Source organism: Anopheles funestus, chromosome 2RL, assembly GCF_943734845.2.
Source record: "Anopheles funestus chromosome 2RL, idAnoFuneDA-416_04, whole genome shotgun sequence".
Lineage (NCBI taxonomy): Eukaryota > Metazoa > Arthropoda > Insecta > Diptera > Culicidae > Anopheles > Anopheles funestus.
In genome coordinates, this window is record NC_064598.1 from 20,206,804 (window position 1) to 20,219,466 (window position 12,663).

The 12,663-nt window shown below is 42.8% G+C and overlaps 3 protein-coding genes across 7 annotated transcripts; 1 reads left to right on the plus strand and 2 right to left on the minus strand.

Annotated features, from left to right (window-relative positions):
• The first annotated feature begins 1,341 nt into the window (after window positions 1-1,341).
• Window positions 1,342-4,943, plus strand: LOC125763090 (prion-like-(Q/N-rich) domain-bearing protein 25). Of its 2 annotated transcripts, XM_049425904.1 has the most exons (5): window positions 1,342-1,729; window positions 3,450-3,599; window positions 3,723-4,124; window positions 4,200-4,345; window positions 4,414-4,943. In XM_049425904.1, exons 1-5 carry the CDS (start codon window positions 1,459-1,461, stop codon window positions 4,627-4,629), a joined length of 1,185 nt encoding a protein of 394 aa, XP_049281861.1. In that variant the 5' UTR covers window positions 1,342-1,458; the 3' UTR covers window positions 4,630-4,943. The 2 variants fall into 2 exon arrangements, with proteins under 2 accessions (XP_049281861.1, XP_049281862.1); XM_049425905.1 differs by lacking the exon at window positions 3,450-3,599 and having other exon boundaries at window positions 1,343-1,729.
• LOC125763081 (major facilitator superfamily domain-containing protein 10) lies at window positions 4,934-10,900 on the minus strand. 4 transcript variants are annotated; one of them, XM_049425883.1, is made up of 8 exons: window positions 9,948-10,900; window positions 9,682-9,861; window positions 9,479-9,608; window positions 9,078-9,378; window positions 6,573-7,028; window positions 5,912-6,503; window positions 5,686-5,853; window positions 4,934-5,609 (listed from the first exon to the last, which is right to left on the minus strand). In XM_049425883.1, the coding sequence occupies exons 1-8, from the start codon at window positions 10,015-10,017 to the stop codon at window positions 5,380-5,382; spliced, it is 2,127 nt and encodes a 708-aa protein (XP_049281840.1). In that variant the 5' UTR covers window positions 10,018-10,900; the 3' UTR covers window positions 4,934-5,379. The 4 variants fall into 4 exon arrangements, with proteins under 4 accessions (XP_049281840.1, XP_049281837.1, XP_049281839.1 ...); XM_049425880.1 differs by lacking the exons at window positions 9,078-9,378; window positions 9,479-9,608; window positions 9,682-9,861; window positions 9,948-10,900 and adding an exon at window positions 7,906-8,022 and having other exon boundaries at window positions 5,076-5,609; XM_049425882.1 differs by lacking the exons at window positions 9,078-9,378; window positions 9,479-9,608; window positions 9,682-9,861; window positions 9,948-10,900 and adding an exon at window positions 7,420-7,522 and having other exon boundaries at window positions 5,076-5,609.
• Window positions 10,901-11,127: 227 nt separating this feature from the next.
• Window positions 11,128-12,331, minus strand: LOC125763130 (SAGA-associated factor 11 homolog). Its single transcript, XM_049425968.1, has 2 exons — window positions 11,844-12,331; window positions 11,128-11,779 (listed from the first exon to the last, which is right to left on the minus strand). The coding sequence occupies exons 1-2, from the start codon at window positions 12,202-12,204 to the stop codon at window positions 11,592-11,594; spliced, it is 549 nt and encodes a 182-aa protein (XP_049281925.1). The 5' UTR covers window positions 12,205-12,331; the 3' UTR covers window positions 11,128-11,591.
• Between the last annotated feature and the right edge of the window lie 332 nt (window positions 12,332-12,663).

The window sequence follows — 12,663 nt, forward strand, 5'->3', positions numbered from 1 at the left end:
CGTTTGCGTTTTGTGTTTCTTCATGCTGTTGTTGTGTTGGGGAAATAAAAAAAAGACAATGGCATGCTGGCGTTTGCCAGTGGTTCATCATTTTCGAGGTTGAACGGGTGGTGAGATTCATGCGCTGGCATCCACAAAACTTGGTAAGCCACCGGGAGGGTTGGGGGGTGAAGGTCGGGGAACCTCCAAAGTTCCAAATCCGTCTGTATCAACAACTGTACTGTTTCGAGTTTTTCCTCGGCCAAGCCCCGAAGCGATGTAATTGTCGATTGATTGCACCGTGAAAACTCGTTGCCCCTTTCCCGTACCGACTGGTTTTGGGGGGGGGAGGCCACAGTCACTATGGTTCAACACCTTGGTAACGTTAGGACAGAATGGAAATTTCGTACATGAAAGCTGATTAAATTACATAAAGCGTAATAATTTACTCAAGAGAGGATTATTGAATTATTCTTCTCTTTTGAAATTCATATTAGATGCTACGAGCAAGGAAAAGATCACGATAAGATTAAGGTAAGATCAAGCGTTGCAAAACAGATGGTAAGCGATTTTTCTTTAGTTTTACAATTGGCATTTTTCGGCATTAGTAAAACTATGTTAACCAGCGTAATGACTTGCTTGTATATGTTGATTTAAGTAGAAAAACTCTTTATGATTTTTTAAATTGCTTAAGAATTTTCAAATTTCGAGTTTTCAAATTTCCAATTTTTTTTAGTTGAAATGAATGTTAGAACCATTTTACATAAGTTGATGTTCAAATTCTTCACCTATTTCGACCTTTTTTCCAAGGTGAATTCCATGGAAAGAATCCAGTATTGGATACAAATCGTTGAACTCGAAATTGATTTAGAGCATCCCCAAGAAAGGGCTGCAGGGCTCCTAGTGGTTAGAAGATCTTGGATTGAATTTGAATCTGAAAGGATAGTCTTGCCGATTACGTGGTTAAATTAAAACTAAACAAATGCATATGGAAGGCACGATCTAACAGAGATGTATTTAAAGAGGTAAGGAAAAGAAAGAAAGCCCCACTTTAGACATAACTATTATTTTAAACAAAATAATAAATTCTCCAGCCATATTCGCAAATTAAATACCATCAGCTAGAACAATTTTGTTTTACCATAGTTCCACCACACACAATGGAGAAGACCAATGAATCGGAATGAGAAATACAGCAGCGCACCACAGGAAGGTTGAGGAAACAGGGGAGGGAAACTCACAAAAAAAAACAGATTGACCGCGCAATTCCATCACGTTCCATTGTTGTTTAGTGCGCAGCATCGAGGGGTTGGTTTTTTTTTTGGGGTGGTTTTACTCTTGCGCTTCCACCCCAATCGTTGTTGCTGCACCAACAGTAGAAGGCAAATTCACCCGCCTCACCTACCAACGCTCCCTATCCCAAATCCCCCTAATCTTCTCCTTTCCTTTTCCCTCCCCGCTGGTTTTTTTTTTCGTACCATGGGTTCCGATGACCGGGGCCGCAAAAAGAGAAAATGTGGATCAGTGTGCTATTCGATTCCGGGGCGTAATGTTGTCGGTGCTACGCGATCATACCGTGCCGTAGCAATGGACGTGTGGACCATGTGCGCGATCGATGCAACCGGTCGGTACAAACGGACGACGACGACGACGACGCCCGGAAGTCTACGATGGATGACGGTCGGCGTTGCTGTGCTCTTGCTACTGGCCACCATCAGCAGTGTTGTGCAGTGTCAAACGTTTATACGGCGTAAGTGGCGAGCGGGTTTGTTGTTTTGTTGTGTTGACCCTCAGTGTTTGTGTGTGTGTGCATGCTTTTGCCGTTTCGCATTTGTTTGATCGATCGAGTGATCTCAACGACGTTGCGTTGTTGTGAAAATGGTACAAAAATTCAGTACAGTAATAACCTCGGAAACAAGTAGATTGCGTTGTAAAATGATGATAACGTTCGTTTTAATGGTGTGACCAAATATGTGACTAACAAAAACACGATCGAGTGTGTGCTACGCAAATAGAAAAAAAAACTAAATCCATCGAAAGAGGTGCAGTGGACAGGCGACTAAGCAGAGACAGATCTATCAAAAAAACCGCATGCGATTTGGGCATGTAATATGGTTCCGATATGACTGCATTCGTGTGTGTGTGTGTATTGGGGGTGTGTTATCACGGGATGGGCTATCACAGCATAAATTTCAACAGCCAAAAAAAAACCGATTTGTGCCACGGTTATGCATTAATCATTATTGATTGGCACTTCGGTGGAAATTGATTGGATGGGCTAACAATAAAATTATAAGTGATCGAACCTAAGGGTTGATTATAAATCGGTCAATCGACCGATCAAGATTCCTTTCTTAGGTGGGGTGTAAGGGGGGGGCGGAAACAGAGGAAACAATATATTTTGTATTAGCTCTTGAACACCCTAAAGAGAATTCTGGTCGTTTCAGTCATGGGACAAAGGAATAGAATTATGCTTGTTAGTTTTAGTAACTTTGAAGAATAAAGTTTTCCATTAGGTATTTATAATAGTTTATCTGACCTACATTGAATTTAGATCAATTGTGAAATGAAGCTTCTTTGATGAAGAAGAGCCCCATTAGCATAAAAACCCAACCCAAGTACTAGTTTCTTAGTTTCGTAGCCTTCACGGTTCACTAACCGAACTGTAACCAGCAGCTGCAAAAAAAAATGGGATAAAAACGCACATTTGAGCACTGATCGATACACCCGAAACACTGTAACGACTGCGCCCTCTCGGTTGCACTTTAAAAAGGTGTGTACTGGCAGATGCAAATGGCCTTCGCGTACTTCCGTTTTCAGCGATCTACCGAGCCGGAGCGCAAAGGGTTGAAGATGGGGTGTAACAGTCCGGCGATTTGAATGCAAGAAGAAACGGGTTGGACGGAAGTGGATACCCATGTGTGCTGGAGTGTATGAACCATTCGGATGAAGTAGATACGAGATTCATTATTCTCGATTTACATAACATCGGCATGCTGCTATGCTTAAAATGATTGGCTCTCAGCAAGGAACGGGAGGGCAGCGAAAAGGAATGGAAAAAGCAGAACTAAAAAACGGGTATATGAGTGAGGAAGATATTTAAAGCATTAACTCCACATCGAATCGAGGCTAAGGAAGCACTTCGGAAGCGTGTTTAGGGGCACGTAAAGATTAGATTGAAAGAAAAAGCTTTATGTTATCCCTTAACAATGATCACGAACCCTCCATACGGTGTGCGTGAGATTCAAGCATCTTGGCGCGTAATGCAATACACGCAATTGTACCCCGGCCATAAGCAAGATCGCACCACGATCGAGGTTAAAACCCTTCGAATTGAAGTAGTCGAACGCATGTTAGCTTACAGCAAAAGTAAACAGTTAACGATCATGCTTTGTACCATACTTATATTGAACTGGTCAGAATAATTGATTTTAGTTTAAAATATAAAAAATAAAATACTTACCCTACAGGAACGGCGAACGTTTGCCGTACGGACGATGAATGTCCGGTGCAGGCGTACTGCGAACGGTACAACTCGGTCCACGAGTATGGCGTTTGTTCGTGCATGGCCGGTTACTTCGCCGTGACAGACAGTAATAACACGCGTCGATGCTTAAGAGGTAACACCGTTTGGCTAACGCTTACTAACACCATACACCCAAGCGTCTTGCGGGGGCGGTCAGTGTTACGATCACATATCTGCGGCATCACATTAATACACTCGTGTTTGTTTATCCTACCAGCGGCAACCGATATTGGGGACTACTGTCTACACAACGACCAGTGCCAGTATACGCTGAGTACGGGCAATTCGGAATGCCGTGACAATTCCTGCCAATGCGTGGATGGAGCGCACTACGTCGAGCGGGAGAAACGTTGCTACAAGACGAGCTTTCTGGGCGAATACTGTCGGCTGACGAACAATTGCATCGGAAATGATACGTACTGTCGGGATGGGATCTGCGTGTGTACACCGGGCAAACATCCGAATACGGACCGTAACAGGTGTTTGCACGATGCGAAACTCGGTGATCAGTGTTATCGGGATGAGGAATGCGTGACGGATAATTCGCGCTGTGCACAGGAGATCTGTACGTGTCGCGTCAGTCACGTGCTGAACGAGATGCGGAATCGCTGTTTGCCCAGTACGTACCATGCTTTTATAATGGTTCTGATTCGGCATTTAAAATTGTTCTTTTATGCTTTTTTTCTTGTTGCAGTTGCGAGCAAAATTTATGATCTCTGCGAGGAAAACATTCAATGTCTGTACAACATTCCCCATTCGCAGTGCCGCATTACAACCGGAACGGATGGCATTACTGCGGGCCGGTGTACGTGCGCTAGCCGATTCCACGAGGCAGGATTTGTACGTATAACGAACTGCGAAGCGCATATCTTTTCCCTGCTTAATAGCATTATTTACTTTCCTTACAGAAATGTGTTTCTTCGGTACACTTGAACGGAATCTGTGAGGTGAACGACAATTGTATCGATCGGGACACGAGTTGCTATCATGGGCGCTGCCGCTGTATCGATCATATGATCGAGGTAGATGGAATATGCTCCGGTACATCAGCATTGCAACGCAGCAGCATTGTGCTCGGTGGGGTAACACTTGCCGTACTGGGCAAATGGTATTACATCAGCTGACCATGGACACACGGCTGGGTGGCTTACAAAATCGCGCACATTACACCAAAACATCAAACAATCTCATACGTACTTGTAGTGGTTAGCTTAAAATACTCAACAGTGAAGGTAAAAACGAAGCTACATTCAAATCTTTTAGTTCGATACTAATTTATAAATGGAAAAAAGAATCACCTCATTCATTCTCACCAAATGGAAACCAATGAACTGTGTTTACACTGCTATGTCGCTTAATTTTTGAAAATGGTTTATACATTCGTAATTGTACTTAATAAGAAATAAAAACACATTGTTATAAGTGATGTTCAAATGTATCTTTTCGAAGTGTTGCTTTATCAATGTAAACTTTTTATGATGATCGCCGGTGTTGATTAGTACTGTACATTGCTAATCTTTTTCTTTACAATATTGCTATAGTTTCTGTCCTTTTAAATTCAACACTTTCTTTAACTAATCCATTGAATACTGTTTTATTCCTCTCTGTGTTGCCTAACATTTGCTGTTCTACATTATCTTCTTACGATACAGAATCTAATAATGTTTTTTTTAGAAAAATACTTCCCGAATACATCGGAGATTCGAAACCTCAACAAGACTTTTGTTTTTACATAAAAGCATGTCGATAAGGAATTTTACAGAATACTGTAAGAATATCAATAAGGATAATTTGTTTCATAAATATATGTATAATATAACAATACAAAAGACGGAAAAAAGACAACCAGCAATTACGGTGGGATTTCACACAATTCACAGCTTTAAGTACTGCAGCATTAGTGCGGGCCACAGTAGCAGCATACCTCCGGCAATGTAAGTGACCCGTGCACCTACACCCCAGAACGCTACGGACGCAACAATCGGACCGACCGCACGTGCAAGCGCTCCCAGTGATCGAAACACTCCCAGCACGGTACCTTTCTGATGGAAATCACCGTACTTTGATGTGATTGTGGTCATGCACGTTACAACGAAGGCGGTTGCTGAAACAAAACGTCCAAAAAGCATTAAAATAAATCTTACTTTTATATACACCAAAGGGCAAGAGAGAATTCTTACAGATGGCAAATAAAATCATGCCCAAGTAAAGCATAAGGGAAGACTCCGCCAAACCGACAATGATGAAGGCCGGGATGATTAAATACAGTCCAAATACTGCGGAAGTTTTAACCAACCGATCGGGCAGTCGGCGCACAACCGAACCCTGCAGTAATGCCATTAGCACTCCTAGAAGAATAATTAATATTAATAAAACAAAATTAATGTTTCGTGTTCTTGTACGCACCTGTGGTGAGGAACACTTTCGCTTGATCGATCGATGTGTAGCCAAATTTGTGGTACATCAAAAATGTCACCGTAAACTCAAGGCCAGAGTACAGAAATAGGTACAGAAAGTACGTTACGCCCAAACTCCGTAGAGAGCGCACATCCTTCTGGGAAAGATTTTCCACCGCGGAAAAGCGAAACAACGCTCTAATACTGATATGATCGATAGCATGCGACAACGAATTGATGATACGGTTCGATCGCTTCTCCTTCGGCAGTGTTTCCTTCATACACACCGCCAGAAACAGAATGTCGGCAACGGCCAGCAGCATCGCAAACATGGCCGGTGCGAAAAACCACAGCGTACCCGTTTTGTCCGAAAAGCGTGAAAACATAGCACCGATCATTGGACCCGCTATAAAACCGAGCGAAAACGCTATCCCTACCAGAGCCATCGCTTTGCCACGGTTCTGCTGGTTGGAAACATCCGTTATTACGGCCATACAGAGCGAAACATTGCCCTTGCTGATCCCACCGACGAAACGTGCGATCACAAACAGCAGGAATGATTCCGAGTAGGCCCAAATTCCGTACGACGCTGCAATGCCGGTCTAAAATCGAACGAAAAAGCAAACGGTTAAAATGGTTCGCGAGTTCAATCGCTTTCACCTTTCACCTACCGCGCACAGTAGCATGAGCGGTTTACGACCGTAATAATCGGACAGCGCTCCGACGATCGGGCTGCTCAAGAACTGGAGGAAACTAAACATGGATCCGAGCGCACCGCCGAACAGGACGCTGGTGAACCGTTCCGGGGCACCGATCCACACCTGGAACTGCTTAATACTGTTCGCCAGATAGCCGTACAGCTGGTTATCATTCTTCCGATAATACTCGAGCAGGGATGGAAGCAGCGGCAGTATCATCGTGAACGCAAGCAGATCCAGCAGCAGCGAGAAGAAGATTACGTACGCTGTCCGATGGGTACGGGTGATGTCCGTGATGTTTTTTGATGATTCCGGCACTTTTTCATGTTTGGGCGCGGGTTGTAGATTGTTGCGAATGTTGTGTGAGGTATTCGCTACCGCGGAACGTTTCTTTAATTCATCCAAGTTGTACGTCATGTTGATGGAGGGCTAGAGCGTAAGAACATACAACAATAATTAGGGATTATCTGATGTTTAGTACAATTTTGCAATGTCCATAATGGTGGTCTACACTTTCAAACAAATGAACAAATTAGTTTCAAAATGATCACCTTTTATTACAATTTCATACACTAGTGCAATCGATTGGCACGATCGCAGCGAACGATCAAGTATGGAAAGCACCTAATCAAACAATGAATTTTTGTCGATAAATTTAAGCCACTGCTGTTACGTTGTCTATTGCTTGCAAACCAATAAGGGCCAAACGCGTGTCTGTCTCGACAGCCACGATCACAAGATGGTAGTAAAAACAGCTGCGTGAGATGTCTAGACCAACACACAAACGTTCAACCGGATCGCAAGCGACTATGTATCGTACTTTCACTTTTACCACCTCGTCGCGCGTTTGACCGTGCCACACTCCCAAGGAAAGCCACCGAAGGCTTCGCGGCCCGCACGCTAAGCAGCATCGATCTTTCTCCGTCCAGCGCGTATACAGGCGGGTTTGTAGTGGTGACGATTTCCGCCAGTGATGCTGCCGCCTCGAGGTAAGATTTAATGGTTCATTGCAAATATCGTACGAACGCACGTCAAATGTAGGAGGGTACTGGTAGAAAACTAACGCTAGCCGTAATGCGCCGGCACTTTGTTGCAAATTCAGTGCAAACAATAACCCACACGGCACGTTATCAGCGGATGTGGCTATCCATTTGTGGCACTAATCAGCTCGTTGACGATAAACAAATAATCAATTCTACGTGCCGCCTGTTGAGTGTGCTTATGCTGTAGATAGCAGTAGCCTTCCATTGTCTCTCTGTGCGTTATGTAGCACACCATACTCACAGAAATTAATGATGATCTTTACCTTTCAGACTCATTGCGTGTGTGTGTTGTATTTTGCTGTTATTAATGCACGAGCACAGCTGGAAACATTGTTGTTGCGGAATTGTTTCGCAGCCACAACAAAGCTTGACAGCACGCACCGGCATCACGGGTAGTGACGAGCGGCACTGCATTTTGACAGTTTATAAAATATTTTTTACTAAAATTTGCATATTTGGAAAGAAGAGCTTATAACTGATTGTTTCTGAAAATATTAAAAGGAATAATAAACATTTGATATCTATAGCTTGAGGTTAAAATTTAACGGATCTGCCTAGAAGAAAGCATGCTAACAACATGTGATATGCGGTTAGTTTAAATGTTGTATTCTTTGGCGGGAATTATGAAATAGGCAGTCACATGGTAAGTTACAAGACCGTCCTTTGTTCAAATCTTATCAAGACAAGGATGTTTTTCGCTTATGGAGGAATAAAAAAGAACAACTGGTCAACGGTTCCTTCTGGCCAAGCCCCCTTAACGGTTGTAGAAAGAAATAAGAATAAAACCGTTAGCCTAGCTTAAACTTAAAATGTTTTCTTCGCGTATCGACCTTCTAGATTATGCTTGCCGTAGCAGTCCTTCCTACAGAGGAAACGGTCCGACAGGCGCCGCTACTAATAAATAACCAAAAATAATGTCGTTGAATGATTTCTCTTACCTTGGTCTGTCCTTTTTTTCAACTCCGTATCTGTTTTAAATTTTTTATGTATATTTTAACACTATACAAAGAGTATGAAACGGACGGCACATCACTGCTTTAAGCGATGACTAAATATTTATTTAATGTTATTTCTTTAAGATTACAAAATCTTTTTAAAACGAGATCAGTAAAACCTGATCGACCTGCATCAATTAAGCGAAGAGAAAAATTAATTCAATATGTGTTTTTTTAGTATCACTCTTATATTCCCACGACACTCTGTACACTTCAACAAATTTATCCACCAAAAATCAAACATCATAGTTCCGAACTATCACAACTAGCACGTTCTTTTACCGGCAGCATGGGAAGGTCTAGGTGAATGGAAAGGAGGAACATGAATGGAGTTGAGTTAGAAATAAAGCTACAGTGGCCCATCCATCGGGCTACAAACCTTTGCGACCTCCGTGCATTGAAATCACCACGCGGAACAGTTCAAAGTCGGGCATCAGTACGATCCGGAGGAGTATTATGCAGAATCCAAACACGGTAGCACCGAACCATACCCAGGAAAAGACAAGCGTTAGGAAATAGTTCTTATCCACCTGCACTGCCGTTGTGTTTTCCTGAACTAATGAAAAGTAAACGATTAACCGCGCACAGCTAAGACCTTGAAGTGAGTCCACTTTCTGAAATTCGGCACACAGATGGGTAAGTCCCTGGGTAATGAAGCTTGCCGTTAGCAGGGACACTATTAGGCAGCCCAGGAAAAATATGAGAGATGGAAACACTATACGCCACGGTTGTGGTAGAATTCTGGAAAGAAGTAAAATAAGGATGAAACAAATACAGGTTTCGGTATAGAATGGAAAGGTACGTGCACTAGGTGGGATTCTCTCACTTCCTTTCTACTCACCCTCCTGGACCGTGAATGAGGAAAATCGCTAGCCATATAGTGCAACATATTCCCTGAAAGAGTGGCATATTTTTCAGTGTGTCGCAATAGGTTCCACTGTTCCAGTTGGTCCAATATTCGTCAATTCCATCTGTTGGTATGCAAGGATAGGTATACATAAATTAATGCTTGTTTCGTTTAACCGGCACACTTTAATACATTACACTGAACATCCGTTTGGTTCGCTCCGGTGGGAATGGTTCCATTGTCGCCTGTTTTCGCAACGATATGTAAGTTTGCTTTAAGCAAGCAATGATTTTTGTAGTCTGCAATTAACCCATGCAGACTGAAACTAACCACCAAACACGAGGAAACTATCAGCAGCAGTGAGAATACGGTACATGCTGGAAGGACGGAACGAAGCGATAAAAAGAGACACGATAAGGGGTGCACAAATTAGTTAATTACTAGCACGCATTCGTTTACTTACATTTCCAGCGGGGATTAACTTTGGACGGTTCCCTTTCAACTATCCGATGATGAGAGCACAGAACGGTCATGATCCAGTCGTGTGCCGTACAATTTTCACTCTACTAGCAAGCTTTGAATTAGTGCGAGCAAAACGAATACAGCCGAACGGTTTGATTTTTCCTGTTTTCGTATTATTCAGCACAGCCTGCTAAATCAACAATAAACACAGCTGCACACCATGAATAAATTAAAACTGGCCCGTCCTTGATGGTCGTACGGATTTAAACTATGCATTCCTCTGTGACTTAGAAATAACGCATTACCTCATTGCGTATGCTTCGGCGAGTAACTTATGATCTCATCAAAACACAGCATCGTATGGGCACGTTCGAATGAATCATGTTGGTAACACACGGATATGAATAACAGGCGATCGCACTTATTTTTGAGACAAACCGGTTCTGGAGGGCCGATTCCTTTTTACCTTGAACCGGAGATGTCACATACCGTCATGACGATATTTCCCTTGACTTCAGCACAGTATGCCGGATACGGAAGCCATAGCAACGAGCTAACGAACCGCGTATGCGCCTGGATCAAACTACACCGAGCTGTTTAAAACTTTGAAATACAAGCGCAATGAACGACGCGCGAACAAACATCCCCTAAGTTGGGGGTGGGCGCGCGCGCGAGAGAGAGAGAGAAACCATAATAAAACCGCGAGAGAGCGGCCGTTGCGGCATCGAACTGTGTGTGATCGCGAACCCCGTTTTTTTATGCACGCTGGACGAATGAGAGAAACCAACGCAAAACGCAAAAAAAAGTAAACAAAATGTACTCCGTGGTTTGCGAGACGTGTCGGAGCTGTCTGTCGGTCCATCTGGTCGAATGATCTTAAAAATAAACACACATTAATTCTGGATATTAATTTACGGCCGAGCGGTGGCGACACGCAAACACACATAAACTGCACTTGATCTATATTTACGTTGGGAGAATTCGTTGCACGCCCGATAGATAAAGTAGATCGGGCGCAGTCCAGTTGATCATATATGATTTCAGGCCTTGACGCACTACAGTTATGGATTCTATCATTGTGAAAATCTTGCTTTATTTACATAATTCGACTCACTGCAATCAAAGATTAACATCAACAGGGAAACCTCTTCGTACGCTCGGCAGACAGAATCTAGTGCGAGTATGTGGATATCATTTCACATTATTTATTTATTTTGGCTAGCCTAGGTGTGTGTAGTAAAGATATACAGAAAATTGGAAGCTATGTTCAATTCATTTGCACCTGCCGTTCATAGGATATACGGGTTTTCACATAACATATTACAACATTTGCATATATTCCTTCCCAAATATATGTGGCTTGGTTTAGGTGAAGGTTGTTTTTGGCAATAATTGCTACCTTGGCAAAGTGCAAGTACAACGTTATGGTGAGATTCAACCGAACATTTTAGTTTACACGAGGGTTTACAATAGTTCCGTTGGTTGTGTTCAAATACTCAAGCTTGGAATGCATCCCACATTCGCTTTCATCCGTAAGGGGTTGCCTGTTTGCCGTCCATTCAGTCCATAACATCGCGCATGTATGTGGTCAGCACGCAGATGCTCAGAAGCACTACCATTATCAACCCCATACGTGCACCTACTTTCATGAGGTTTTGCCATTTTTCTTACTCCCATTAGTACGCACTTGAGAGATCTTCTTTTTCCTCTTCTCACCGGACCAATCCGCATCGTCTTCGTCATCCTCGTCGCCACCGAAATAATTGCCGGTACCAACGTCACGCGTATTCGCTATACGTCTACTCGCAATGCGTGATGAGTTTCTTCCCATGCCTGTAATATTCCAGCGAGCATTAAATACTGAATACATCAATTACGCACAACCAGTCCATCTTACCCATGCACTTTTCCAGATGGGGTGCAAATCTGGACGCGGCTACAATACGATTGCAGTTCGGACAGTGGCAGTCTATAGCTTTTTTAGTGTTGGACGACCCGAACACGTCCATATCCGGTTGATCGACGATCGTGTACGGTTTGCTGTCCTCTGGTTCGCCTTCCACTGCTGCACCGGAGCCCGTCTTGAAGGCATGGTGCACTTCGTACGCGATCCCTAGGATGGTTTCATCCACCAGCGATTCGTAAAGATAATTGGCAGCCTTTTCTCTTGTTTCAGGATCACTCATAAACCGGCGAAATTCTCGAATCAATTCTTGTTCGTCTGCGTATTCTATGTGGATCCCGTCGGTTTCACTCATTCTGTCGGTGCCAATTGTTACGGAAAATGCCGATGGTAATCAACTAAAAAATACACAACAAAACGTCTACGAGCAGCTGCTGTCAAAGTGAATGTGGCTGGTGTAATGGTCATCGCTTTTGACAAAAACAATACATTTATTATTTTAAGTAAATTTTAAAACGTTGCTTATAAAATCAGAAATATTTGAGGGATTGATGAATTTTTAGAAAACGTAAAACAAGCAGAAGTTACAGATTCGATTTGCTCAAGGATCAACCATTGTTTCTACACTGGGTTGCAAAATAGTAGCAAACCGTCATCAGCAATCAAAAACTGTTGTAATTTAAGTATCAAATTATGAGCCAAAAAATAGCGGATACATCTGTGAACACATGATACAATCTAGAAGCTGGTATGTTGATGAATAAACGAAAATAACATGATATTGTAAACATAACTGTGATAGTTTTTGTCACTC